This window comes from Wyeomyia smithii, chromosome 3, assembly GCF_029784165.1.
Source record: "Wyeomyia smithii strain HCP4-BCI-WySm-NY-G18 chromosome 3, ASM2978416v1, whole genome shotgun sequence".
Lineage (NCBI taxonomy): Eukaryota > Metazoa > Arthropoda > Insecta > Diptera > Culicidae > Wyeomyia > Wyeomyia smithii.
The window spans coordinates 220,018,047-220,045,059 of NC_073696.1; the positions used below are offsets into that span (position 1 = coordinate 220,018,047).

The 27,013-nt window shown below is 44.2% G+C and overlaps 1 protein-coding gene across 1 annotated transcript; it reads right to left on the reverse strand.

The window, feature by feature from the left end:
• Nucleotides 1-249: 249 nt before the first annotated feature.
• LOC129730484 (microtubule-associated protein futsch-like) lies at nucleotides 250-25,311 on the reverse strand. Its single transcript, XM_055689831.1, has 6 exons — nucleotides 11,604-25,311; nucleotides 8,299-8,343; nucleotides 7,096-7,719; nucleotides 1,754-6,634; nucleotides 1,416-1,468; nucleotides 250-1,351 (listed from the first exon to the last, which is right to left on the reverse strand). The coding sequence occupies exons 1-6, from the start codon at nucleotides 23,911-23,913 to the stop codon at nucleotides 1,328-1,330; spliced, it is 17,937 nt and encodes a 5,978-aa protein (XP_055545806.1). The 5' UTR covers nucleotides 23,914-25,311; the 3' UTR covers nucleotides 250-1,327.
• Nucleotides 25,312-27,013: the final 1,702 nt, after the last annotated feature.

The following is a 27,013-nucleotide window of genomic DNA, read 5'->3' on the forward strand; positions in this document are numbered from 1 at the left end:
TTGTTTGTATACACTGACGAGTTTTTTTATTGTTTCGAAAAAAAACTTAGATATGCCTCAATTCACGTGGTTTAGAGACAGCCCCTTGTTACTACAACACTTTCTCATATGACAAAATTATCTTTACAGTAGGAAACCAGCAATTTGACAACAACAAAAAATTTTGGCCGTAAATCTCAATTTTCCGACCATTGTGCACTGTTCACAACTGACAAAGTATTTCTCAACTTTTTCTTTCTAACAAATACCTTTACTTTTGTATTAAGCATTTATTTGATAGTTTCGCAAATGTTACATCGATTCAGTATAATATTCACCTTGCTTAGATGTTTGTTTACCTTAAATATCATGTAAAATACTTGGTTTGCTAAAGTTTTGCTGTTATTTTCACTGCGTTTGTTGTCCTATTTCTTTACTTTGTTTTCCTGTTCGGTAAATATTCGCTTGCATCATGTATCAACACTAAAAGAGATAACGATCTTTGCTTGCCCATCTTTACTATAACCCAATTGTCCACTTGAATGTTGCTATTTTCCTTTAAGTATCAAACATATCAACATCTAAGTGATTTTCGATTTTTAATTTTAATATTTTCCCAACTGAACAGTAAGCGACCCAAAAGGAGACCAATGATATCGTTTTATTTTTATTTTTCGAGATAAGATCAAGCTTATTAATGGTCTTTGACTATGTCAAACAAGCCACAGATTATACAATCTAAATTGAGTGGATAAGTGGATATTTTCTCACTTTTATTTTTAAATTTCATGACTAAATATAACTCAGCACAGTGGTAAGAGGCCAGATGTTGGGAGCTTCCTTTATCGTCTGTCAATCGGTGACTAGCAGTATCACTTTTCAATGAGCTTTCGTAGACTCTTCAGTTTGGTTGTTGTAGGAAAATCCTCCTTTCTACAGCTGTGTTTTGGTAACAGTACGAATATATTCGTGTTTGTTTGTTTTTGCTGTGTTATTTGTTTACTAGAGTTTTTTTTTGCTAGAGATTAGTGTAATGTGGCAAGCTTACTTTTCGAAAATATTACAGTTTTAGGTGTACCCCTTCCAGTAATTTCAGATATTGTAACAAAAATTGAGCTAAGCTTTCTTACATCTTTGCTTTTGTTTGTTTACTTTTTTTCGCAGCGATACTAATACGATAAGTAAGTGAATAGGTTTAGTATGATTTTTTTTTCTCCCGTGACTTTGAGTAGAAGTAAGATTATATATTGTATTTCCAGAAAAAGTAATCTATTGGTTGTTTTAAGATGGATGGAAATCAAAACATCTGACTTCCTCGTAAGCTATCGATCGAAGTGTGTTGTTGTGTTTAGTCGTCCTTTTCAGTAGTTTTCTGTGTGGGGTAAAAAATGTCGCTTATTATATGTAGTTATTGGCTAAGCTAGCAGGTAACTCACGCTTTGCGATTTCTCCTTAGCGGACTCCTTTGCATCGTCGAATGTTAGTTCCCCTATAAGTATAGAATAAATAGTGCTCAGTTTTGTTTATAAACACAGTTTTGAAGTTCGAGAAGAAACGTTTAAACTAGCATTATCTAATTGGCATGCATGACTTTTGTAAAGCTTGTGTTGAGTTAAATTATAATTACATAAACATAAACTCTGTTGAGCTCCATTTCGACTCGTAAAATTGCCTTGATAACGCTTAGCTAAACCATAAATGATTCAAACAGTTCTTTTGCAAAAGGCCAAATCAAAAAAGTTGAGCGAATAGTATTATATTTGCGGATTCTAACCTGGGTACATTTGTCTACTTAACAGTTCGATTTCCGAAATCGAGAATTCTCCCGTTGCGCCGCCCATCGTCGTAGTTGTGGTTGTCGATGAAGAGCCGCGATACGCTTGCGTAACAAATTGTTGTTGTTGTTGTTGTTGTTGATGATGCTGCTGCTGCTGCTGGCCAGAGTAACTGGAGCTGGAAGCTGTTGTAGTGCTACTCTTGAAAGTGATGTTTTCCTGTAGGCCAAAACCTTCAAAATCTCCGACGTTATCCAGGGTGTCAACCATCGTAATTGAGCCGCAGCTTGTGACGCTGGACGACATCTGTGAGTCGGTTTCGTTCTGGTAGGTCGCATTGGTAGCTGTAGAACTGGTTTCCAAACTTTCGGTACTTGTCAAAAATGCTTCTTGTCCTGCAAGGGAATCTACAGAAATATCCTTCGTCATTCCTGCTTGCAAAGTGATTTGGTTACTGCTGGAGCCTGCTCCCGTTAAAGCTGCTGCATCTAAAGTAGTTCCTCGGTGACCTCCAACAGGCTTGGTAGGACTACTGAAACCGCTCTTATTTTCAATACTGTATGGTAAGGAATCTAGCGAGTCACGCTTGGTCTCACTAGCTCTCGATGAGATGGCATGCTGCATTTCAATCGAATCTGTACTATCACTTCGATGTGCTTGCTGTAGCGCCATCTGTTCGATGGAATCCGATTGCGATGATCTGGTAGTAATTGCTCCGGCTTTGGAAAACTCAATCGAGTCTAGGCTACTAGTCATAATATCGACATTATTTTTATTGTTGATTTCTAAACTGTCACTACTGGAGTGTGCTGACGGTAATCTATCTTTGCTGATGGTTTGCTTCTGAACTCGACTTCCATCTAGGCTATCGGTGGATACCGTCAACATATGCGAGGTATCTTCCTCATCCAACGCATGTCTTATAGGACTGTCGTGAGATATTGTGGTAAACGTGGTTACGGTTGTCGTAGTTGACACAGAGTCCTTGCTGGTTTCACTGGTCGCAGTCTTGACTTCAATTGTTGTGCTCTTTTCCGGTCCGGTGGTCACTGTGCTAACTGTCGAAGATGTCTTAACGATAGTGCCGTTAGTAGGCGGACTACGTTTGGAACCCGTCGATTTGTCCGATTTGTTCGATTCGTCTGATCTCGACAGAAGCGCAGCTTCTTCTTTAGCTTTTATCTCAATACGTTGCGCCTCCAAACAGGCCGACTCTAATCCTTCAAACTCCTTTAGACTTGACAAACTAATATCATCTCCATGACCACGACTCATAAATCTCCTGGTGAAGCTACCGTTACTCAACGAATCTTGCGAGCCTTGCTGCATTTTTCTATTTTCCAGCGAAATTACATGCTCCAAGTTTTCAAACTCTTGCAAACTGCTCATCGAAATATCATCATGTTCTCGCGAAGCAAGTCTTTTAGCCAACATATCATAATCTGGAGTACTGGAGAAGGAATCTTTGATGCTTCCAATCCTGCTGCTGCCGACTTCGAAATCAGTATCCTCCTCCTTAATATCCTCCAGCCTATCCTCCAGGGGGTAGCGGAAATTTTGAGTCTCAGCCAGCTGCATTTCAACCCAGCGTTTACTCTCCTCTAGTGGATATCCGTTGTTCAACAGATCCATTGTTACTCCGTTCGGATCAACATCTTCGCTACCGGTCGGCGGACTTTCCTCAAAGTCATACATCATGTCCTCTCTCATGTTGGCATACAAAGAACCCGCGTTGGTATGCGCGGGTGCTGATTTTACTAGTAACTTTTCAACTTCTTCGTCGTGCTTTTTTTCCTTCTTAACAGGCTTAATTGAAACGCTTTTCCCCTCAGTGTCACATTCGTGAGCTTCACGGGCAACTTCTTCGACAATCACGAATTCGTCCGATATATCTGGTTGCTCTAACAATTCGAATGAGTCAGACCCAGCTGAGTCGTCTTTATCATCTGCCTCAAACTCAAACTTGGTTCCCACATCAGCCATCTTGGACTTATACTTTTGCTCTATCATCTCCTGGTACTGTTCCTCACTTATTTTAAACTCCTCTTGTTTGGCGAATTGAATTTTTTGTTCGGTTTCTTGTGGCTGCGGCGGAATCTCCTCTTGGTCTGAATCGTACTGCTGTAAGTCCTCCGTCACCTGAATATCTGGAATACACTGCACTGACGATTGCTGATACTCCTGCAGTTCTTCCCGTTTAGTGTCCATCAGCAGCTGTGCTTCGTTGCCCTGCTCGATCTCAGCATGAATATCTTCAACGATCGTTTCGATCACTGCACTCGAAGGCGAGAACGAATTTCTACGATCGTGTTCCATGTCCACCTCGAATCCGTCCGCTATGATATCCTTTTTCTTCTTCTGTCCTTGGTTCAGCGGAGCTCGGAAGGATCGTGCATATTCCGATTCGTACCGATCGTAATCGGAATCGGAAGATTCATCGCGCATTTCATCTCGCTCCGAGCTGGACTGTTTGGCAGCAACTTCCTGCGAGATGGAGTCCTCTTGTGAATCCAACGAGTCCCGTGCTTCGGCGGCGATTTCCGATAGTAATTTACCGGGGATAGTACTCTCAGTGCGTTTATGACCTCGTTTTTTGGAAGTCTCTTCAGATGATTCGACCGACGCTATCTCCGTTGTTGCCTGCGTATTCAGAAAGTTGATGTCCCCTTCTTTGACAACAGTGGACGTCAGCGTGATGTCACCGATGATTTCTTTGGTGCTACTTGTAGTGGGGGTTATCGCGTCTAGTCCAACCTCGACGTGAGTTGGTAAGCTGTCCATTTTATCCGGTAAATTCTCCATGATTGTTTCCAAGTTGGAGGCACTGGATAAACTAATAGATAGTATACTGCCGTCCTCCATACTGGTTCCTAATTTAGCCTCCTCGATGCCTTCTGCTTTAACATCCTCTAAGCTAGCTGCCTTCATCGATTCTACCAGATCCAAAGCGGTTCCGATGCTAGAGCTTAATTGTTCTGCGTGGGCTTGAGCAACCCTTTCAGCTTCTTCCTGGAATTGGAAAACGTCCGATGAATCTGCGAGCAAGTCGCTGCTCAAGTCGGTTGTAAAATTCATCTCTTGGGAACGCTTCATTGCCACCGGAATTGCATTAGACACAGCCGAAAGTTCTTCATGTTCTATGAGCTTGTCTCGAAGGTCATCCTCGGAGTCATCATGCAGTAGTGCTGCATCTTCTGAATCGAAATCAATATCCATCGTAGATGGAACCAAGGTTTCCGTTGCCTCAGACTCTCCACTCGCCAGATTACCGGAGCTTTCCGAGTCGAAACTTTTCATGCTATCGTGCGAGCTGACGTTGTATGAATTTAACGTACTGACGGCGCTGTGGAATTCGGTAGATGCTGGTAAAATGGAGTGATCCAGTGCGGTTTCGTACTCTGATGAAGCGTACTGTTGCGTAAGGTTGTCGACATCGGACGATAATGGCCGGCTGCTGTCGGTATGTTCAAAACTCTGATAGTGACTTTCTCCAGAGCTATCCACGTCCGTTGCCGACCAGCGACTGCCTTTCGCATGTGAGGTTGTTGTGCGTACGCGGGCTGACACTTCCAGCTTCGCTGGAGAACTATCAGAGGACAGAGAGCTTAGCTCTCCGGTTTTCAGGAGTGATATTTTGTCATCGGTTTCGGCTGTTTTTTGTTCGAAAGATTGTGCTTTGGTTTCAGATAGACTGGTGGGTTCTGAAAGGATGGTAGTTGTTGTGACAGTTTGTGGTACTACAGTAACAGCTGCCGTTACTTCCTCCTGTTGGGTTTCATAGATCGGGTCTTGAATGTACTTTGCCGAAGGTAAAACCTTAAATTCAAACTCTGATGGCGATTGTTTTAGTAACTTTCCATCGACGACAGTCTCGATCAGTTCCTCCTGCACAGCGTCCAGGGATTCTTTCACTTCTTCCAGTGTTTTCTCGATAACCAATTCATCGATTGTGCGCTTTGTGTAATGATAAGTGGAAGATTCGTCGGGTAGTGTTTGCGTGAGCGGTTTGGCTCCCTCAACCAACGTGGCAACCTGTGGCTTGATAGGGGAATGTACGACCGGTTGACGTGCCGAACCTATCGGTCTATCTAAATCGAGTTCGAAAGTTTTCTCGTTTTCAACTCCTTCGATCACCTCGATGACTTCAGCTTTTATTTCAGCATCGAGTGCCGCTCCGCTTTCGACTTCCTGTAACGATTTTAGTGTGAATTCGTCCTCTTTCTTCGTCTGACCGCGGTATGCTTTGAATGCGTCATTCTCGCTTTCGGGACATGATTCGTTAGAGTACTCATAGCCTATGTTATCAAAAGCAAAATCTGCTCGCTTATCGGCAGATGTTCGAGTGATAATATCGGTGCTCTTCTCACCAATGTAAAACTTCGCTGCAGATTGATCTTCATCACTGGTTTCAAAATCGACATCCTTTTGAGCCGTACCTGAAAGATCTTCCGATGCCAGCGATTCCTGTTGTTGCTGACTTGGTTCCGGATACTGTTCGATGGAATCCTCCGGTTGGTCGAAAGACTCGATGATGCTTGATCGTGTCTGCGTGTCCGTACGTGATGAGATGCTAGTTCGAGGTCTTGGAACCGGCATCGGTTCCTGGCTACTAGAGAGTTCACTCATATCAACCGATGCCGACGGTTTGTCCAGATCAGTTTCCAGTATGGAAGCCGCATAATCTTCGGTAGTCTTGGTACCTAGCGCGGCCGAAGTGGTTAATGAAGAGGCAGCAGCAGCAGCAGCAGAGCTTGTGGTAGTGGTACTAGTGACGCTTGTGATTGTTGCAGCAGAGGCATCAGTATCAGCGATTAGATTAGATTGCGATCTAGGCGTTGGCTTTGGAATGGTTATTTCTGTTTGAAGTTGCGTATCTGTTTCTATAAGAATAAAAGCGGTGAAAAAAGCGTGTTAAGGTTACGGATGGAAGAGAAGTGAGATTATCTTTTTTTCTGTTTTCGGGCGGGTCGAATGGAACACTAAAACAAACGAAAAAATCGATGAGTTCTGATTCTGGTTGAATTAATAAGCTATGGTCGTTTTGAAAACCGTTCAGATTAGGTCGCAGCGACTTTTTGACGCGCGGTATCGTTTTGTTTTTGAGAATAAAGCGAAACGTATTCGGTTCGATTGCCAATTGGAAATACTTTTTTTGTTTTGTATTCGAAAATGGAGCTCCAATGCTTTTTGTTTATTGTTTTGGTTTTCTCAAATGTAAACTGTGGGGCAAAACAACATAATGTAACGAAACCGAAAGAACAGAGAGACTGGCATGCGTTTTAGAAACGTGATCTAGTTAGTTTAGACGCGTGGTTATATTTTAGTTTGCACACAGCGCTACCTTGCAGATCATGATCGGGAGTACTGGAACCGAAATCACCGGTAGTAGCGGAAATGCTTTCATCCCAGCTCATTTTCGAAAATTCACTCTGCAGCATTGAAACTTCATCTTTGATTTGGGCTATGGCTTCATCGTATTCGCGGTTTTTGTCAAGCAGGGCTTCTGGCTCAATATCGGACGAGAGTCGGGCAAAGTGTCGATCGATTTTCTTCGCGCGGCGTTTCTTCTGCGCCGCGTCGTCGACAATGCCATCGCCAACGGATTCCCGCGAGTCGGTGACCGTTGGCGCGGCACCATCTCCCGTCTCACCGCTAGTAGGAGTAATAGTGAATTGGGCTAGCTGCTGGATAGCCTCGCTACTGTCATAGTCGGGATTGCTAATGTTATCGTCGAAAGACTTGCCTGACATAGATTCTATGGTGGGCGACTTAACGACTAGGTCAGCCTCATTAGACGACAGTATATCGCTACGGATTGCGTACTGTTCGCTCTCCGACTGAGCCTGTGCATCGATCGCTGCATTCGCCTGCAGCTGCGAAGAGCTAACAATCGAAACGCTCTGCTCCAATATACTATCGACTAAATTACTGGCTTCCGACTGTACTAAATTTAGATATTCTTCGCCTGAAACGAGAAAGGGATTTAGGAGAAACCAGTTATCATTGATTGTGTACGTGTCGAACTGCGGTTCGCAAGTCTTGCGGGCAAGATCTTCGGCCTACTAATGGCAATAATGGTACAGCTATGGTGTTACGACTGATCTTTTAGCGTAACGATAACGACCGCAGTATGATGAAATGGATGGAACAGATGACAAACGGTTATGATCGTGAATGATGGATGAATTATGCCAGCATTTGCAATTAATACTATTTCGCTTTTTTCGTCAATTAGTATAAAATTAGCATTTCTAGATACCCAAAAACGACTAAAGATCGCAAGGAGAACAGCAGTACCTGCGGAAAAAGTTTGTTACTTTGCAACCAGAATCAGCTCGAACTCAGCTTGCTTTCAGCGATGGATTCGATGGGCTTATATGTGTGTATGTGTGAATGTGTTGGTGCTGTCGTGTTTGTGTGGAAGTGCTCGAAGAAAGACATATAGTTAATATTTGGAAACAGAGACCAAAGATATCGAACTATCGAAAACAAGAAAAAAAAAACACTAACAAAGAGTGGACAATAATCGAGCCACCATACTAACCTTCGAAACTTGCCGATGTATGTTTGTCTTCTTGTTGTTTGTCATCTGCAATACAAATTAGAGGAACAAAAGCACAACGATAAAACAAGGTATTCAACAATGTCTCGGTCGAGTTGGTTACTTTGAGGGGCTGTTGCTCATTTCAACTGCTTATCTTAGCTTATAAACGACTAGTATAATATCAAAGTAGAAAATGGCTAAACTGGTAACATACGGTTATGTAGTTATGTAGCATAAAGAAAGATTACCAACTTATCGATAAGTAAGCCTATTCCAACATCAAGCCTAGAAAGTAAGTCACGCATACCAACTGAGTCGAAAACTAACTAAAATCAACACTGCTTGGCTAAACAAAAACTTATTAGAAAAAAAAAAGAAATCTTTCCATACTATACCGTTTGCTGAGACGTGTCAAAGTATGTGGTTATGGTTTGTTTTTGTTAACTATTCAGAAACTCCGTTTGCGCCTTCGTCGTCCAGAAATTCTACGTCAGTGTGAATCTCTTGAATGTCACCGGCTATCGCACCCTTCACGTCCAGCAATTCACCCTTCGGGCGGGTACTGGTATCGTAAATTTCGCTTCTTCCACTCTCCTGTAACTGTCGCGTCAACTCCATCGGAGTTGCTGTTTGAGCCCGCGAGTAAGTTTCATCATCCAAGTCGGACACACCCTGAATGTCTTCGCAATCTGTATTGCAGTTGCAGTGCGCTTCCGGGCTAGGTGAAATATGACGAACCTTCGGAATGGGTGTCACATTCACTACTCGTCCCGTCAAAGGCCCATTATGCTCTCGTGTTTTAATAACGGATGAAAACCCATCATGGTAAAGCTGGGGTGAGTGTGCACGATCATTTGTTAGCTCGTCGCCGGATAGGAACTCAACGTCTGTTTTGCCATCGTTTTCGTTTGCTGCCGTAAACTGTATAGTTGCTCGGCGCTGTTTTGCACATGTAGACCTACATTCCTTACCATCATCGCTAAGGTAGAGGTCTTCGGTATCTGTGGTAGCGGCCGGAACAGCTACACTTTTCATGTCCAGGAACTTTTTTCCCTTGTACGTCTGGCACATGCCACTACCGGATGACGTATGACCATGCTTAGGCTTGCGGCGACGTCTTAGTTCACTTCCATTGCCGCTGTTGGAAGCGCTGCGATCAAAAAACAAATCTTCTGTATCCGTGATTGGATCTCCAGCCATGTTTTTAACATCCAGCTTGGCACTGTTAATCAGGGTACTGTCACTCGAGTAGACATCATCATGCACAGCTTCCGGGAGGCTTTCTATAGCATACTTTGAACTATCGTACATCTCATCGCAATCCTCATTATCGGACATGTCTTCTACATCTGTTATTGCCTGTTCGAGATCCGGCGTAAGAATCGTCAACAGCGGCATCACGTTTTGCCTTTGCTCTCCGGATGCGTTCTGCTTTAGGATAGCGATCTCGCGTACAGGCGACGGTAGAAACTCGGAACCAACCTCCCTCTTGGGTTCTTGATCTTCGTCATCGTCACTATCGTTGAAATCCTCAACATCGGTTAGACCTCCTGTTTTCCCAGGGCGAACAACAGCCCGCGGAATCAGTCGACAAACAGCTGCTCCCTTTTCATCCTCACTTTCCGAGGAGTCCAGATTTTCCACATCCGTCATCGCGTCATCCGGGTTTGGCTTTTGCACCATCAATGACGAGGGTCTTTTTTTCTTCGGTTGTTCAATAGGCGAATTACGTTCATTGGTGACAAAAGTTATAGTAATTTCGGGAAATACGTTTGTTCTGTCCTCTTCAACGTCACTGCTTTCCATAACCAACTCCTCCGCATCGAAGAGTACCGATCGCCGATTCTCTTGCGGTCTGGCACACGCTCCCGCCATTTCATCATCTGACATCATTAGATTCTCGTACTCCGACTTTGGTCGTTCTTCCACCTTCCGGTGACACTTTCGGTGGCGTACAGTGTTATCCGCATTGTCCGACTCAGAGGAGCTGTCTTTCGCTTGTTCTTGCTTGTGGAAGTGTTTATCCGGCTTGCGTCTTACAACATTGTGAATAGCAACTGCATCATTCTCGTTGTCCTTCACTAGGATGTCCTCAGGACAGTCGGGGATCGATGCTTTATCCAACGAATCGTCATCATCGCTCATGTCTTCGCAATCAGTCAACGCATTAGTCACGTCGGCAAAAACTCGCAGTGTATTGGATTCAGTTGCCTTGGAGCAGGATCGTGTTAGCAATTTTGGCTTCCCTCCTTTACTTTCCGCTTTTGTCGTTTCGTCTACGTATCCTTGATCAAGGAACCTATCAAGTACGATATCGGCATCGGTGGCTGATTTTGCTTCACTCTCGTCATCGTCCGAATCAGTACAGTCCTCTACATCCGTTACGGAACCATTCATGGTTGGTTTGATAACATCGATCATTGCGTTGCCAGTTTTTGTGCCCTTTCGAAAGCGGGATGTATCCTGTTCCATGACCAAATCTTCCGTATCCGTGTGGGCATCGTTAATGTTCAACTTGGCAACATCATCTAGTTCCTCGTCGTCAGAACACTCCTGAGTGATGGCGATAACCGGTATTTCCGACATGATGCTGTTTTTATGGCCTGAATACTCAACCTGTGTCAATCGAAACGTAATCGTATTAAGAGTGGAACATAAACTAAAAAAATTTAAAAAACATACATAACTAAAAATGCGTAATCAAAAAAAAGTAATGGCATTGCAAGGCAAATTATGCATGTATCAGTAAAAGAAAAAAAACCTAAGTAACACATCGATTATATGAGTATGTCGCTAGATATGTATTTATATAGGATATTGCTGCGCTACCGTACAGAGAATTATCTGACTACTAGACTTTTCTCCTGTTTCTGCTCAGTTCGGCTCGTTATTTTACCCTCATTTGTTACTGATTAGATTTGTTCGCGTGGCTAACCTACTTACGAGTGGCTTTGGAGTGTTCAAGTACTAATAATCAGATAACACACATCACTTTATGGCCGATACGATGGACATAATACTGCTATAGGCAGGACCACGAACGCAAACTGTGCAACAAGTTGTGTTGAACGCAAAGCTTTAAATTTGGAAAAATAATTTATATATAGATAAAAAAGCCTTCTGTTGAATGCTGCTCCCTAATTTAAAAAAATTTAGCGGACAGAAAACGAGCGGATGCATACAGCGGTAATATGCACGAAACAGTCACTGGAGGAATGTCTCTATAATAGTATTATGTCATTTTAGTTTTGGGCGCGTGTTGGTAGAATTTGGCTTAGATTGCGAGCAGGAGTAGGAAAATTTACCTGTAAACAGGGAACTATCATAGTCAAACTTATACTTCAGACGGGGCGGCGTAGATGCTCGGAAGTCAAGTATCGGCGAGATGCGACTTTCCAGCACGATCCCGTCAAGCGATGCTACAGTGCGACGATCAGCATGCAGTGCCTGATAGATCTCACCATCGTCACCGTCGGGTAGCACTTCCGGCGGGGGACCGGTACGCATCCAAATGTCCGACTTACGATATCTTTGATCGCTTGCAACTTGGCCCTGCTTACGGCTTACGGTACCCGTAGATGGTGGCGGTGCGGACGATGTCGCAGTGTACGCCTTGGGTGAGGCAGGGCTTCCGGATCGTTTACGCCTACCTAGCACGTCGTTTTCGTGCTCAGATGATGACGACGGGAGGGCAATTGAGTCCGAAAGGCTCGAGTCAGTGGTCAAGTCTATGTCATTGTATCGGTACTCGTTAATCTTACGTATCAATTCGTTGGAAGTCGACGGTTGTCGGTAAATTACTTCGATCGATTTCGAGGAGTCGATGGTGCGTGTAAAAACTTCACTAGTCAACACATTTGTACTGTTGGAGGAACTCTTATTGAGACGGCTCGGACTAGATGGCAAAGAAGACGGAATTTCGGCGTGGTCAAAAGTGACGGCATCTTTGTACGAGTAGTGCATGGCAGATTTGCACCGGTACGTATCGTCCTGTTTCGAATCTCCGGACTTGTGTACAGTTTTTGTAACCCGAGGTGCAGTTTTGACAAAACCAATCTTAGATGACGTTGTCGTTTGCACATCGGTCACACTCGTATCAACGGACTGAGTTGTAGTAATGATCATGATTTGCGTGGTTCGTTCTGCTGTTGGTTGGCTGACCTTCTTGACGGTAGTTTTTTCTGCGTTTGTTTTGGCTGAATGATCTTTTCGTGGTGATCCTTTGGCACTGGGGCCTTTCACCGGTATCAAGCTTTTATTGGTACGCTCCTTGGTACTTTTGGAAGTACTAACTGTAGTTTTCGTAGCCTGATTTGCTTGCTCCTTGTCAGCCTTTTTGATTGTAGGCTCTTGCTTCTCGATCGGATCGGTCGACTTTTTAGAGCGATGATATTTGCTGGTACTGCTAGTAATGGACGACGTTGACGATCTGGTCGTTCGATCTGAACGGTCAGTGGAAATTTGTGAATATTTCGTGCCTTGAATAGCTGGTTTTTGCTGTTCGTGTTTTTTCACAGTGCTAGAATCGGCAGGGTCATTTTGACTGGCATGTTTTGTAGCTGTTTTCACTGATTTGCTGCTGGGGGTTTCTCTGGAAGATTTGGTTTTTTTCTCAATTAATTGCGATCCAGTCGACGCAGAACGGTAGGAAGACTTTGCCGGCGAAGATTGCGTCGAATCGGTTAAATTAATTGGCTTCAAAACCTTTTGGTCCCGCGAAAGTGTTGACTGCATATATCCATGCGTCCTGGTGCTGGTATAAGTGCGCGAAACCGTTGTTGTTCGACTAGTGCTGGAAGAGTACTCGACATTCTTAGACGCTGATTTGATGTCCACGGTTTTGCTAGATTGTTTAGAAATTTCGATAGGCGTTTGCTTTTGCAAGCTTATTTTTGTCACAGTAGCTTTTGTTTTAGGTTTTTGCTTTACCTGAGTTAGTTCTTTCTTTTCGGCAGCAGTTTCTTCCGTACATTTAATGATCTTTTCATCATATTCTATCTTACTCTTTATGATTAATTGCTTCTCCTGCGTATCATGCTTTTCATCCTGCTTTTGTTGATCAGATTGCTTCTCTTTCTGTTTTAAGGCGTTCTCGTAATTTGTACTGTCAATAATTGACTCTACATAGGATACACTTTCTGTGTATTCGGTAATGTCACTTTGTGGTGAAGCGGATTCATGACGTGGGTCCATCGACATGAGTTTGCAAGGTTTCATTATCTTAACATCCTGTACTTCTTCTACTTTTGTGCGTTCGTCGCGTATTTTGGGTAAGCCTGATAAAACATCATGGCTATCAGATTCTGCGTCATAGGGTAAGTTATACTTGGTAGTGGACTCGGTTGAGAAATCGGATGCAGCGTTGTCACTTAGTGATACTGATTTTTCGTATTCTGTCGGAACATCCTGTTGTACCGATCCACTAGTTTGTAACGTTTTATCGGTTTCGTGTATACTACAGTCTAGTGTTTCACTTACGTTTGTAGTACCCGAAATACACGATCCAGGAGATTGTGCTTCAATTTTTATCTCATCGGGTTTTACAGTTGTTGCAGCAGATGCTTTCAAATAGTCTCCAAAGCTATCTCCTGCCATGAGTTCAAGTGAAGATGAATCAATTCGTTCACTAACGTAAGTTATAGAAGACGTAGTAAAATCTGTAAGCAATGGGGAATCGTCATCGTAGATTGATCCTTCAACAGCTGAAAATGAGCTCTTCCGTAAATCATCTTTTCCCATTTCATCTTTTTTGAATTCTTCCGTAATATCTGATCGATCAGATGGTGCGGAAAGTTCTAATTTGCAAGTTCGTTCCATATCTGAATCACGTCTTTTGCTGACAGCAAAAGCATACCCAGACTCCTGCGCTGTATCTGAAAGATTCACAGACTCTGTCGAATGATCTATCGATAATTTTGATTCACCTAAAGTCAACTGCAATGATTCTTTTTGCATTTTACTGTCTACACTCGCATAACAACTAGGTTTTTCTGACTTTGTAATTATTTTCTGACTTTGTATGAATACTTGATTTTCTGCCGTCAGTTTGGTCTTAGACAATATTTGTTCTATTTCTTTAATCTGGGTTGTGTCATTAACTAAGACACATGGTTCCTCAATCCCAGTAGGCTTGGTCTCATTGACTTGCGAAACTGGCTTGGCCTCGAGTTGTTTCACGTCAAGTTTGGTCTCAGTCACAATTTCTTCTACCCCTTCAATTTCCTTAGTTTCATCAGCAACTGGTGAAACTGCTTTCTCAACCTCAGCAGGCTTGGCCTCATCGACTGGCGTAACTGGCTTGGCCTCGAGTTGTTTTTCGTCAAGTTTGGTCTCAGTAACAATTTCTTCTACCTCTTCAATTTCCTTAGTTTCATCAGCAACTGATGAAACTGCTTTCTCAGCCTCAGCAGGCTTGGCCTCAGCGACAGGCGAAACAGGCCTGCCCTCGAGTTCTTTCACGTCTAGTTTGGTCTCAGTCACAATTTCTTCTACCTCTTCAATTTCCTTAGTTTCATCAGCAACTGGTGAAACTGCTTTCACAACCTCAGCAGGCTTGGCCTCGAGTTGTTTTTCGTCAAGTTTGGTCTCAGTAACAATTTCTTCTACCTCTTCAATTTCCTTAGTTTCATCAGCAACTGGTGAAACTGCTTCCTCAACCTCAGCAGACTTGGCCTCAGCGACAGGCGAAACTGGCTTGGCCTCGAGTTGTTTTTCGTCAAGTTTGGTCTCAGTCATAATTTCTTCTACCTCTTCAATTTCCTTAGTTTCATCAGCAACTGGTGAAACTGCTTTCTCAACCTCAGCAGGCTTGGCCTCATCGACAGGCGAAACTGGCTTGGCCTCGAGTTGTGTTTCGTCAAGTTTGGTCTCAGTCACAATTTCTTCTACTTCTTCAATTTCCTTAGTTTCATCAGCAATTGGTGAAACTGCTTTCTCAACCTCAGCAGGCTTGGCCTCAACGACAGGCGTAACTGGCTTGGCCTCGAGTTGTTTTTCGTCAAGTTTGGTCTCAGTAACAATTTCTTCTACCTCTTCAATTTCCTTTGTTTCATCAGCAACTGGTGAAACTGCTTCCTCAACCTCAGCAGACTTGGCCTCAGCGGCAGGCGAAACTGGCTTGGCCTCAAGTTGTTTTTCGTCAAGTTTGGTCTCCGTCACTACTTCTTCTACCTCTTCAATTTCCTTAGTTTCATCAGCAACTGGTGAAACTGCTTTCTCAACCTCAGAAGGCTTGATCTCAGCGACTGGCGAAACTGGCTTGGCCTCGAGTTGTTTTTCGTCAAGTTTGGTCTCAGTCACAACTTCTTCTACCTCTTCAATTTCCTTAGTTTCATCAGCAACTGGTGAAACTGTTTTCTCAACCTCAGCAGGCTTGGCCTCATCGACAGGCGAAACTGGCTTGGCCTCAAGTTTTTCGTCAAGTTTAGTCTTAGTAACAATTTCTTCTACTTCTTCAATTTCCTTAGTTTCATCAGCAACTGGTGAAACTGCTTTCTCAACCTCAGCAGGCTTGGCCTCAACGACAGGCGAAACTGGCTTGGCCTCGAGTTGTTTTACGTCAAGTTTAGTCTCAGTAACAATTTCTTCTACCTCTTCAATTTCCTTAGTTTCATCAGCAACTGTTGAAAGTGCTTTCTCAACCCCAGCAGGCTTGGTCTCAGCGACTGGCGTAACTGGCTTGGCCTCGAGTTGTTTTTCGTCAAGTTTGGTCTCAGTCACAATTTCTTCTACTTCAATTTTCTCAGTTTCATCAGCAACTGGTGAAACTGCTTTCTCAACCTCAGCAGGCTTGGCCTCATCGACTGGCTTAACTGGCTTGGCCTCTAGTTGTTTTTCGTCAAGTTTGGTCTCAGTCACTATTTCTTCTACTTCAATTTCCTCAGTTTCATCAGCAACTGGTGAAACTGCTTTCTCAACCTCAGCAGGCTTGGTCTCAGGGACTGGCGTATCTGGCTTGGCCTCGAGTTGTTTTTCGTCAAGTTTGGTCTCAGTCACAATTTCTTCTACCTCTTCAATTTCCTCAGTTTCATCAGCAACTGGTGAAAATGCTTTCTCAACCTCGGCAGACTTGGTCTCAGCGACAGGCGAAACTGGCTTGGCCTCTAGTTGTTTTTCATCATGTTTGGTCTCAGTCACAATTTCTTCTACTTCAATTTCCTCAGTTTCATCAGCAACTGGTGAAACTGCTTCCTCAACCTCAGCAGGCTTGGTCTCAGCGACTGGCGTAACTGGCTTGGCCTCGAGTTGTTTTTCGTCAAGTTTGTTCTCAGTAACAATTTCTTCTACCTCTTCAAATTCCTTAGTTTCATCAGCAACTGGTGAAACTGCTTTCTCAACCTCAGCAGGTTTGGCCTCAGGGACCTGCGAAACTGGCTTGGCCTCGAGTTGTTTCACGTCAAATTTGGTCTTAGTCACAATTTCTTCTACTTCTTCAATTTCCTTAGTTTCATCAGCAACTAGTGAAACTGCTTTCTCAACCTCAGCAGGCTTGGCCTCATCGACTGGCGTAACTGGCTTGGCCTCTAGTTGTTTTTCATCAAGTTTGGTCTCAGTCACAATTTTTTCTACTCCTTCAATTTCCTCAGTTTCATCAGCAACTGGTGAAACTGTTTTCTCAACCTCAGCAGGCTTGGTCTCAGCGACTGGCGTAACTGGATCAGCCTCGAGTTGTTTTTCGTCAAGTTTGGTCTCCGTCACTATATCTTCTACTTCTTCAATTTCCTTAGTTTCATCAGCAACTGGTGAAACTGCTTTCTCAACCTCAGCAGGTTTGGCCTCAGGGACCTGCGAAACTGGCTTGGCCTCGAGTTGTTTCACGTCAAATTTGGTCTTAGTCACAATTTCTTCTACTTCTTCAATTTCCTTAGTTGCATCAGCAACTAGTGAAACTGCTTTCTCAACCTCAGCAGGCTTGGCCTCATCGACTGGCGTAACTGGCTTGGCCTCTAGTTGTTTTTCATCAAGTTTGGTCTCAGTCACAATTTCTTCTACTTCAATTTCCTCAGTTTCATCAGCAACTGGTGAAACTGCTTTCTCAACCTCAGCAGGCTTGGTCTCAGCGACTGGCGTAACTGGCTTGGCCTCGAGTTGTTTTTCGTCAAGTTTGTTCTCAGTAACAATTTCTTCTACCTCTTCAATTTCTTTGGTTTCATCAGAAACTGGTGAAATTGATTTCTCAACCTCAGCAGGCCTGGCCGCAGCGACTGGCGAAACTGGCTTGGCCTTGAGTTGTTTTTCGTCAAGTTTGGTCTCCGGCACTACTTCTTGTACCTCTTCAATTTCCTTATTTTCATCAGCAACTGGTGAAACTGGTGTCTCAACCTCAGCAGACTTGGTCTCAGCGACTGGCGTATCTGGCTTGGCCTCGAGTTGTTTTTCGTCAAGTTTGGTCTCAGTCACAATTTCTTCTACCTCTTCAATTTCCTCAGTTTCATCAGCAACTGGTGAAACTGCTTTCTCAACCTCAGCAGGCTTGGCCTCATCGACTGGCGAAACTGGCTTGGCCTCGAGTTGTTTCACGTCAAGTTTGGTCTCAGTCACAATTTCTTCTACCTTTTCAATGTCCTTAGTTTCATCAGCAACTGGTGAAACTGCTTTCTCAACCTCAGCAGGCTTGGCCTCATCGACTGGCGAAACTGACTTGGCCTCGAGTTGTTTCTCGTCAAGCTTAGTTTCAGTCACAATTTCTTCTGCTTCTTCAATTTTCTTTGTTTCATCAGCAACTGGTGAAACTGTTTTCTCAACCTCAGCAGGTTTGGCCTCTGCGACAGGCGATACTGGCTTGGCCTCGAGTTGTTTTTCGTCAAGTTTGGTCTCAGTCACAATTTCTTCTACTTCTTCAATTTCCTTAGTTTCATCAGCAACTGGTGAAACTGCTCTCTCAACCTCAGCAGGCTTGGCCTCATCGACTGGCGAAACTGGCTTGGCCTCGAGTTGGGTCACGTCAAGTTTGGTCTCAGTCACAATTTCTTCTACCTTTTTAATGTCCTTAGTTTCATCAGCAACTGGTGAAACTGCTTTCTCAACCTCAGCAGGCCTGGCCTCAGCGACTGGCGAAACTGGCTTGGCCTCGAGTTGTGTCACGTCTAGTTTGGTCTCAGTCACAATTTCTTCTACTTCTTCAATTTCCTTAGTTTCATCAGCAACTGGTGAAACTGCTTTCTCAACCTCAGCAGGCTTGGCCTCATCGACAGGCGAAACTGGCTTGGCCTCGAGTTGTTTCACGTCTAGTTTGGTCTCAGTAACATTTTTTTCTACCTCTTCAATTTCCTTAGTTTCATCAGCAACTGGTGAAATCGTTTTCTCAACCTCAGCAGGCTTGGCCTCATCGACTGGCGAAACTGGCTTGGCCTCGAGTTGTGTCACGTCATGTTTAGTATCAGTCAAAATTTCTTCTACTTCTTCAATTTCCTTAGTTTCATCAGCAACTGGTGAAACTGCTTTCTCAACCTCAGCAGGCTTGGCATCAGCGACAGGCGAAACTGGCTTGGCCCCAAGTTGTTTTTCGTCAAATGTAGTCTCAGTCACAATTTCTTCTACTTCTTCAATTTCCTTAGTTTCATCAGCAACTGGTAAAACTGCTTTCTCAACCTCAGCAGGCTTGGCATCATCGACAGGCGAAACTGGCTTGCCCTCAAGATGTTTTTCGTCAAGTTTAGTCTCAGTCACAATTTCTTCTACTTCTTCAATTTCCTTAGTTTCATCAGCAACTGCTGAAACTGCTTTCTCAACCTCAGCAGGCTTGGCCTCAGCGACAGGTGAAACTGGCTTGGCCTCGAGTTGTTTCACTTCTTGTTTGGTCTCAGTCACAATTTCTTCTACCTCTTCAATTTCCTTAGTTTCATCAGCAACTGGTGAAACTACCTTCTCAACCTCAGCAGGCTTGGCCTCAACGACTCGCGTAACTGTCTTGGCCTCGAGTTGTTTTTCGTTAAGTTTGGTCTCAATCACAATTTCTTCTACTTCTTCAATGTCCTTAGTTTCATCAGCAACTGGTGAAACTGCTCTGTCAACCTCAGCAGACTTGGTCTCAGCGACAGGCGAAACTGGCTTGGCCTCGAGTTTCAGTTGTTTTTCGTCAAGTTTAGTTTCAGTCACAATTTCTTCTACTTCTTCAATTACCGTAGTTTCATCAGCAACTGGTGAAACTGCTTTCTCAACCTCAGCAGGCTTGGCATCAGCGACAGGCGAAACTGGCTTGGCCCCAAGTTGTTTTTCGTCAAGTTTGGTCTCAGTCACAATTTCTTCTACTTCTTCAATTTCCTTAGTTTCATCAGCAACTGGTGAAACTGCTTTCACAACCTCAGCAGGCTTGACCTCATCGACTGGCGAAACTGGCTTGGCCTCGAGTTGTTTTTCGTCTAGTTTGGTCTCAGTAACAATTTCTTTTACCTCTTCAATTTCCTTAGTTTCATCAGCAACTGGTGAAACTGCTTTCTCAACCTCAGCAGGCTTGGTCTCAGCGACAGGCGAAACTGGCTTGGCCTCGAGTTTCAGTTGTTTTTCGTCAAGTTTAGTTTCAGTCACAATTTCTTCTACTTCTTCAATTACCTTAGTTTCATCAGCAACTGGTGAAACTGCTTTCTCAACCTCAGCAGGCTTGGCATCAGCGACAGGCGAAACTGGCTTGGCCCCAAGTTGTTTCACGTCAAGTTTTGTTTCAGTCACAATTTCTTCTACTTCTTCAATTTCCTTAGTTTCATCAGCAACTGGTGAAACTGCTTTCTCAACCTCAGCAGGCTTGGCCTCATTGACTGGCGAAACTGGCTTGGCCTCTAGTTGTTTTTCGTCAAGTTTGGTCTCAGTCACAATTTCTTCTACTTCTTCAATTTCCTTAGTTTCATCAGCAACTGGTGAAACTGCTTTTTCAACCTCAGTAGGCTTGGCCTCATCGACTGGCGAAACTGGCTTAGCCTCGAGTTGTGTCACGTCTAGTTTGGTCTCACTCACAATTTTTTCTACCTCTTCAATTTCCTTAGTTTCATCAGCAACTGGTGAAACTGCCTTCTCAACCTCACGAGGCTTGGCCTCAGCGACAGGCGTAACTGGCTTGGCCTCGAGTTGTTTTTCGTCTAGTTTGGTCTCAGTCACAATTTCTTCTACTTCTTCAATTTCCTTAGTTTCATCAGCAACTGGTGAAACTACTTTTTCAACCTCAGCAGGCTTGGCCTCATCGACTGGCGAAACTGGCTTAGCCTCGAGTTGTGTCACGTCTAGTTTGGTCTCAGTCACAATTTTTTCTACCTCTTCAATTTCCTTAGTTTCATCAGCAACTGGTGAAACTGGCTTCTTAACCTCAGCAGGCTTGGCCTCATCGACAGGCGTAACTGGCTTAGCCTCGAGTTGTTTTTCGTCAAGTTTGGTCTCAGTAACAATTTCTTCTACTTCTTCAATTTCCTTAGTTTCATCAGCAACTGGTGAAACTGCTTTCTCAACCTCAGCAGGCTTGGCCTCATCGACAGGCGAAACTGGCTTGGCCTCGAGTTGTTTCACGTCTAGTTTGGTCTCAGTCACAATTTTTTCTACCTCTTCAATTTCCTTAGTTTCATCAGCAACTGGTGAAACTGGCTTCTCAACCTCAGCAGGCTTGGCCTCAGCGACAAGCGTAACTGGCTTAACCTCGAGTTGTTTTTCGTCAAGTTTGGTCTCAGTCACAATTTCTTCTACTTCTTCAATTGCTTTAGTTTCATCAGCAACTGGTGAAACTGCTTTCTCAACCTCAGCAGGTTTGGCCTCATCGACTGGCGAAACTGGCTTGGCCTCGAGTTGTTTCACGTCTAGTTTGGTCTTAGTCACAATTTCTTCTACCTCTTCAATTTCCTTAGTTTCATCAGCAACTGGTGAAACTGCTTCCTCGACCTCAGCAGGCTTGGCCTCATCGACTGGCGAAACTGGCTTGGCCTCGAGTTGTTTTTCGTCAAGTTTGGTCTCAGTAACAATTTCTTTTACTTCTTCAATTTCTTTTGTTTCATCAGCAACTGGTGAAACTGCTTTCTCAACCTCAGCAGGCTTGGCCTCATCGACAGGCGAAACTGGCTCGGCCTCGAGTTGTTTCACGACTAGTTTGGTCTCAGTCACAATTTTTTCTACCTCTTCAATTTCCTTAGTTTCATCAGCAACTGGTGAAACTGCTTTCTCAACCTCAGCAGGCTTGGCCTCATCGACAGGCGAAACTAGCTTGGCCTCGAGTTGTGTCACGTCTAGTTTGGTCTTAGTCACAATTTCTTCTACCTCTTCAATTTCCTTAGTTTCATCAGCAACTGGTGAAACTGCTTCCTCAACCTCAGCAGGCTTGGCCTCATCGACAGGCGAAACTGGCTTGGCCTCGAGTTGTTTTTCGTCAAGTTTGGTCTCAGTAACAATTTCTTTTACTTCTTCAATTTCTTTTGTTTCATCAGCAACTGGTGAAACTGCTTTCTCAACCTCAGCAGGCTTGGCCTCATCGACAGGCGAAATTGGCTTGGCCTCGAGTTGTTTCACGTCTAGTTTGGTCTCAGTCACAATTTTTTCTACCTCTTCAATTTCCTTACTTTCATCAGCAACTGGTGAAACTGCTTTCTCAACCTCAGCAGGCTTGGCCTTATCGACAGGCGTAACTGGCTTAGCCCCGAGTTGTTTTTCGTCAAGTTTGGTCTCAGTAACAATTTCTTCTACTTCTTCAATTTCTTTAGTTTCATCAGCAACTGGTGAAACTGCTTTCTCAACCTCAGCAGGCTTGGCCTCATCGACAGGCGAAACTGGCTTGGCCTCGAGTTGTTTCACGTCTAGTTTGGTCTCAGTCACAATTTTTTCTACCTCTTCAATTTTCTTAGTTTCATCAGCAACTGGTGAAACTGCTTTCTCAACCTCAGCAGGCTTGGCCTCATCGACAGGCGTAACTGGCTTAGCCCCGAGTTGTTTTTCGTCAAGTTTGGTTTCAGTAACAATTTCTTCTACTTCTTCAATTTCTTTTGTTTCATCAGCAACTGGTGAAACTGCTTTCTCAACCTCAGCAGGCTTGGCCTCATCGACAGGCGAAACTGGCTTGGCCTCGAGTTGTTTCACGTCTAGTTTGGTCTCAGTCACAATTTTTTCTACCTCTTCAATTTCCTTAGTTTCATCAGCAACTGGTGAAACTGCTTTCTCAACCTCAGCAGGCTTGGCCTCATCGACAGGCGAAACTGGCTTGGCCTCGAGTTGTTTTTCGTCAAGTTTGGTCTCAGTAACAATTTCTTCTACCTCTTCAATTTCCTTAGTTTCATCAGCAACTGGTGAAACTGCTTTGTCAACCTCAGCAGGCTTGGCCTCATCGACAGGCGAAACTGGCTTGGCCTCGAGTTGTTTCACGTCTAGTTTGGTCTCAGTCACAATTTTTTCTAACTCTTCAATTTCCTTAGTTTCATCAGCAACTGGTGAAACTGGCTTCTCAACCTCAGCAGGCTTGGCCTCATCGACTGGCGAAACTGGCTTAGCCTCGAGTTGTTTCACGTCTAGTTTGGTCTCAGTAACAATTTCTTCTACCTCTTCAATTTCCTTAGTTTCATCAGCAACTGGTGAAACTGCTTTCTCAACCTCAGCAGGCTTGGCCTCATCGACAGGCGAAACTGGCTTGGCCTCGAGTTGTTTTTCGTCTAGTTTGGTCTCAGTCACAATTTTTTCTACTTCTTCAATTTCCTTAGTTTCATCAGCAACTGGTGAAACTGGCTTCTCAACCTCAGCAGGCTTGGCCTCAGCGACAGGCGTAACTGGCTTGGCCTCGAGTTGTTTTTCGTCAAGTTTGGTCTCAGTAACACTTTCTTCTACTTCTTCAATTTCTTTTGTTTCATCAGCAACTGGTGAAACTGCTTTCTCAACCTCAGCAAGCTTGGCCTCATCGACAGGCGAAACTGGCTTGGCCTCGAGTTGTTTCACGTCTAGTTTGGTCTCAGTCACAATTTTTTCTACCTCTCCAATTTCCTTAGTTTCATCAGCAACTGGTGAAACTGCTTCCTCAACCTCAGCAGGCTTGGCCTCATCGACAGGCGAAACTGGCTTGGCCTCGAGTTGTTTTTCGTCAAGTTTGGTCTCAGTAACAATTTCTTCTACTACTTCAATTTCTTTGGTTTCATCAGCAACTGGTGAAACTGCTTTCTTAACCTCAGCAGGCTTGGCCTCATCGACAGAAGAAACTGGCTTAGCCTCGAGTTGTTTTTCGTCAAGTTTGGTTTCAGTAACAATTTCTTCTACCTCTTCAATTTCCTTAGTTTCATCAGCAACTGGTGAAACTGCTTTCTCAACCTCAGCAGGCTTGGCCTCATCGACTGGCGAAACTGGCTTAGCCTCGAGTTGTGTCACGTCTAGTTTGGTCTCAGTAAAAATTTTTTCTACCTCTTCAATTTCCTTAGTTTCATCAGCAACTGGTGAAACTGCCTTCTCAACCTCAGCAGACTTGGCCTCAGCGACAGGCGTAACTGGCTTAGCCTCGAGTTGTGTCACGTCTAGTTTGGTCTCAGTCACAATTTCTTCTACCTCTTCAATTTCCTTAGTTTCATCAGCAACTGGTGAAACTGCTTTCTCAACCTCAGCAGGCTTGGCCTCATCGACAGGAGAAACTGGCTTGGCCTCGAGTTGTTTTTCGTCAAGTTTGGTCTCAGTCATTTCTTCTTCTTCTTCAATTTCTTCTACTCCTTCAATTTCTTTAGTTTCATCAGGAACTGGTGAAACTGCTTTCTCAACCTCAGCAGGCTTGGCCTCGAGTTGTTTTTCGTCTAGTTTGGTCTCAGTCACAATTTCTTCTACCTCTTCAATTTCCTTAGTTTCATCAGCAACTGCTGAAACTGCTTTCTCAACCTCAGCAGGCTTGGCCTCATCGACAGGCGAAACTGACTTGGCCTCGAGTTGTGTCACGTCTAGTTTGGTCTCAGTCACAATTTTTTCTACCTCTTCAATTTCCTTAGTTTCATCAGCAACTGGTGAAACTGGCTTCACAACCTCAGCAGGCTTGGCCTCAGCAACAGGCGTAACTGGCTCAGCCTCGAGTTGTTTTTCGTCAAGTTTGGTCTCAGTCACAATTTCTTCTACCTCTTCAATTTCCTTAGTTTCATCAGCAACTGGTGAAACTGCTTTCTCAACCTCAGCAGGCTTGGCCTCAACGACTGGCGTAACTGTCTTGGCCTCGAGTTGTTTTTCGTCAAGTTTGGTCTCAGTCACAATTTCTTCTACTTCTTCAATGTCCTTAGTTTCATCAGCAACTGGTGAAACTGCTCTGTTAACCTCAGCAGGCTTGGCCTTATCGACAGGCGAAACTGGCTTGGCCTCGAGTTGTTTTTCGTCTAGTTTGGTCTCAGTCACAATTTTTTCTACTTCTTCAATTTCCTTAGTTTCATCAGCAACTGGTGAAACTGGCTTCTCAACCTCAGCTTGCTTGGCCTCAGCGATAGGCGAAACTGGCTTAGCCTCGAGTCGTTTTTCGTCAAGTTTGGTCTCAGTAACAATTTCTTCTACTTCTTCAATTTCTTTAGTTTCATCAGCAACTGGTGAAACTGCTTTCTCAACCTCAGCAGGCTTGGCCTCATCGACAGGCGAAACTGGCTTGGCCTCGAGTTGTTTCACATCTAGTTTGGTCTCAGTCACAATTTTTTCTACCTCTTCAATTTCCTTAGTTTCATCAGCAACTGGTGAAACTGCTTCCTCAACCTCAGCAGGCTTGGCCTCATCGACAGGCGAAACTGGCTTGGCCTCGAGTTGTTTTTCGTCAAGTTTGGTCTCAGTCACAATTTCTTCTACTACTTCAATTTCTTTGGTTTCATCAGCAACTGGTGAAACTGCTTTCTCAACCTCAGCAGGCTTGGCCTCATCGACAGGAGAAACTGGCTTAGCCTCTGGTTGTTTTTCGTCAAGTTTGGTCTCAGTAACAATTTCTTCTACTGCTTCAATTTCTTTGGTTTCATCAGCAACTGGTGAAACTGCTTTCTCAACCTCAGCAGGCTTGGCCTCATCGACTGGCGAAACTGGCTTGGCCTCGAGTTGTTTCACGTCTAGTTTGGTCTCAGTCACAATTTCTTCTACCTCTTCAATTTCCTTAGTTTCATCAGCAACTGGCGAAACTGCTTTCTCAACCTCAGCAGGCTTGGCCTCATCGACTGGCGAAACTGGCTTAGCCTCGAGTTGTGTCACGTCTAGTTTGGTCTCAGTCACAATTTTTTCTACCTCTTCAATTTCCTTAGTTTCATCAGCAACTGGTGAAACCGGCTTCTCAACCTCAGCAGGCTTGGCCTCAGCGACAGGCGTAACTGGCTTAGCCCCGAGTTGTTTTTCTTCAAGTTTGGTGTCAGTAACAATTTCTTCTACTTCTTCAATTACTTTAGTTTCATCAGCAACTGGTGAAACTGATTTCTCAACCTCAGCAGGCTTGGCCTCATCGACAGGCGAAACTGGCTTGGCCTCGAGTTGTTTCACGTCTAGTTTGGTCTCAGTCACAATTTTTTCTACCTCTTTAATTTCCTTAGTTTCATCAGCAACTGGCGAAACTGCTTTCTCAACCTCAGCAGGCTTGGCCTCATCGACAGGCGAAACTGGCTTGGCCTCGAGTTGTTTCACGTCTAGTTTGGTCTCAGTCACAATTTTTTCTACCTCTTCAATTTCCTTAGTTTCATCAGCAACTGGTGAAACTGCTTTCTCAACCTCAGCAGGCTTGGCCTCATCGGCTGGCGAAACTGGCTTGGCCTCAAGTTGTTTTTCGTCTAGTTTGGTCTCAGTAACAATTTCTTCTACCTCTTCAATGTCCTTAGTTTCATCAGCAACTGGTGAAACTGCTTTCTCAACCTCAGCAGGCTTGGCCTCAGCGACAGGCGAAACTGGCTTGGCTTTGAGTTGTTTTTCGTCAAGTTTGGTCTCAGTTACAATTTCTCCTACTTCTTCAATTTCCTTAGTTTCATCAGCAACTGGTGAAACTGGCTTCTCAACCTCAGCAGGCTTGGCCCCGTCGACTGGCGAAACTGGCTTGGCCTCGAGTTGTGTCACGTCTAGTTTGGTCTCAGTCACAATTTCTTCTACCTCTTCAATTTCCTTCGTTTCATCAGCAACTGGTGAAACTGCTTTCTCAACCTCAGCAGGCTTGGCCTCATCGACTGGCGAAACTGGCTTGGCCTCGAGTTGTTTCACGTCTAGTTTGGTCTCAGTCACAATTTCTTCTACCTCTTCAATTTCCTTAGTTTCATCAGCAACTGGCGAAACTGCTTTCTCAACCTCAGCAGGCTTGGCCTCATCGACTGGCGAAACTGGCTTAGCCTCGAGTTGTGTCACGTCTAGTTTGGTCTCAGTCACAATTTTTTCTACCTCTTCAATTTCCTTAGTTTCATCAGCAACTGGTGAAACTGGCTTCTCAACCTCAGCAGGCTTGGCCTCAGCGACAGGCGTAGCTGGCTTAGCCCCGAGTTGTTTTTCTTCAAGTTTGGTGTCAGTAACAATTTCTTCTACTTCTTCAATTACTTTAGTTTCATCAGCAACTGGTGAAACTGATTTCTCAACCTCAGCAGGCTTGGCCTCATCGACAGGCGAAACTGGCTTGGCCTCGAGTTGTGTCACGTCATGTTTAGTATCAGTCAAAATTTCTTCTACTTCTTCAATTTCCTTAGTTTCATTAGCAACTGGTGAAACTGCTTTCTCAACCTCAGCAGGCTTGGCCTCATCGACAGGCGAAACTGACTTGGCCTCGAGTTGTGTCACGTCTAGTTTGGTCTCAGTCACAATTTTTTCT

Bases quoted from the DNA above. Each gene is read 5' to 3' on its own strand.
- LOC129730484 (XM_055689831.1), bottom strand. From the start codon at position 23,913: ATGACTGAGACCAAACTTGACGAAAAACAACTCGAGGCCAAGCCAGTT. The intron at 7,720-8,298 runs GTTAGTATGGTG...TTCTCGTTTCAG, and splicing joins TACATCGGCAAGTTTCGAAG to GCGAAGAATATCTAAATTTA. The intron at 1,352-1,415 runs GTGAGTTACCTG...TACCCCACACAG, and splicing joins CTAAGGAGAAATCGCAAAGC to AAAACTACTGAAAAGGACGA.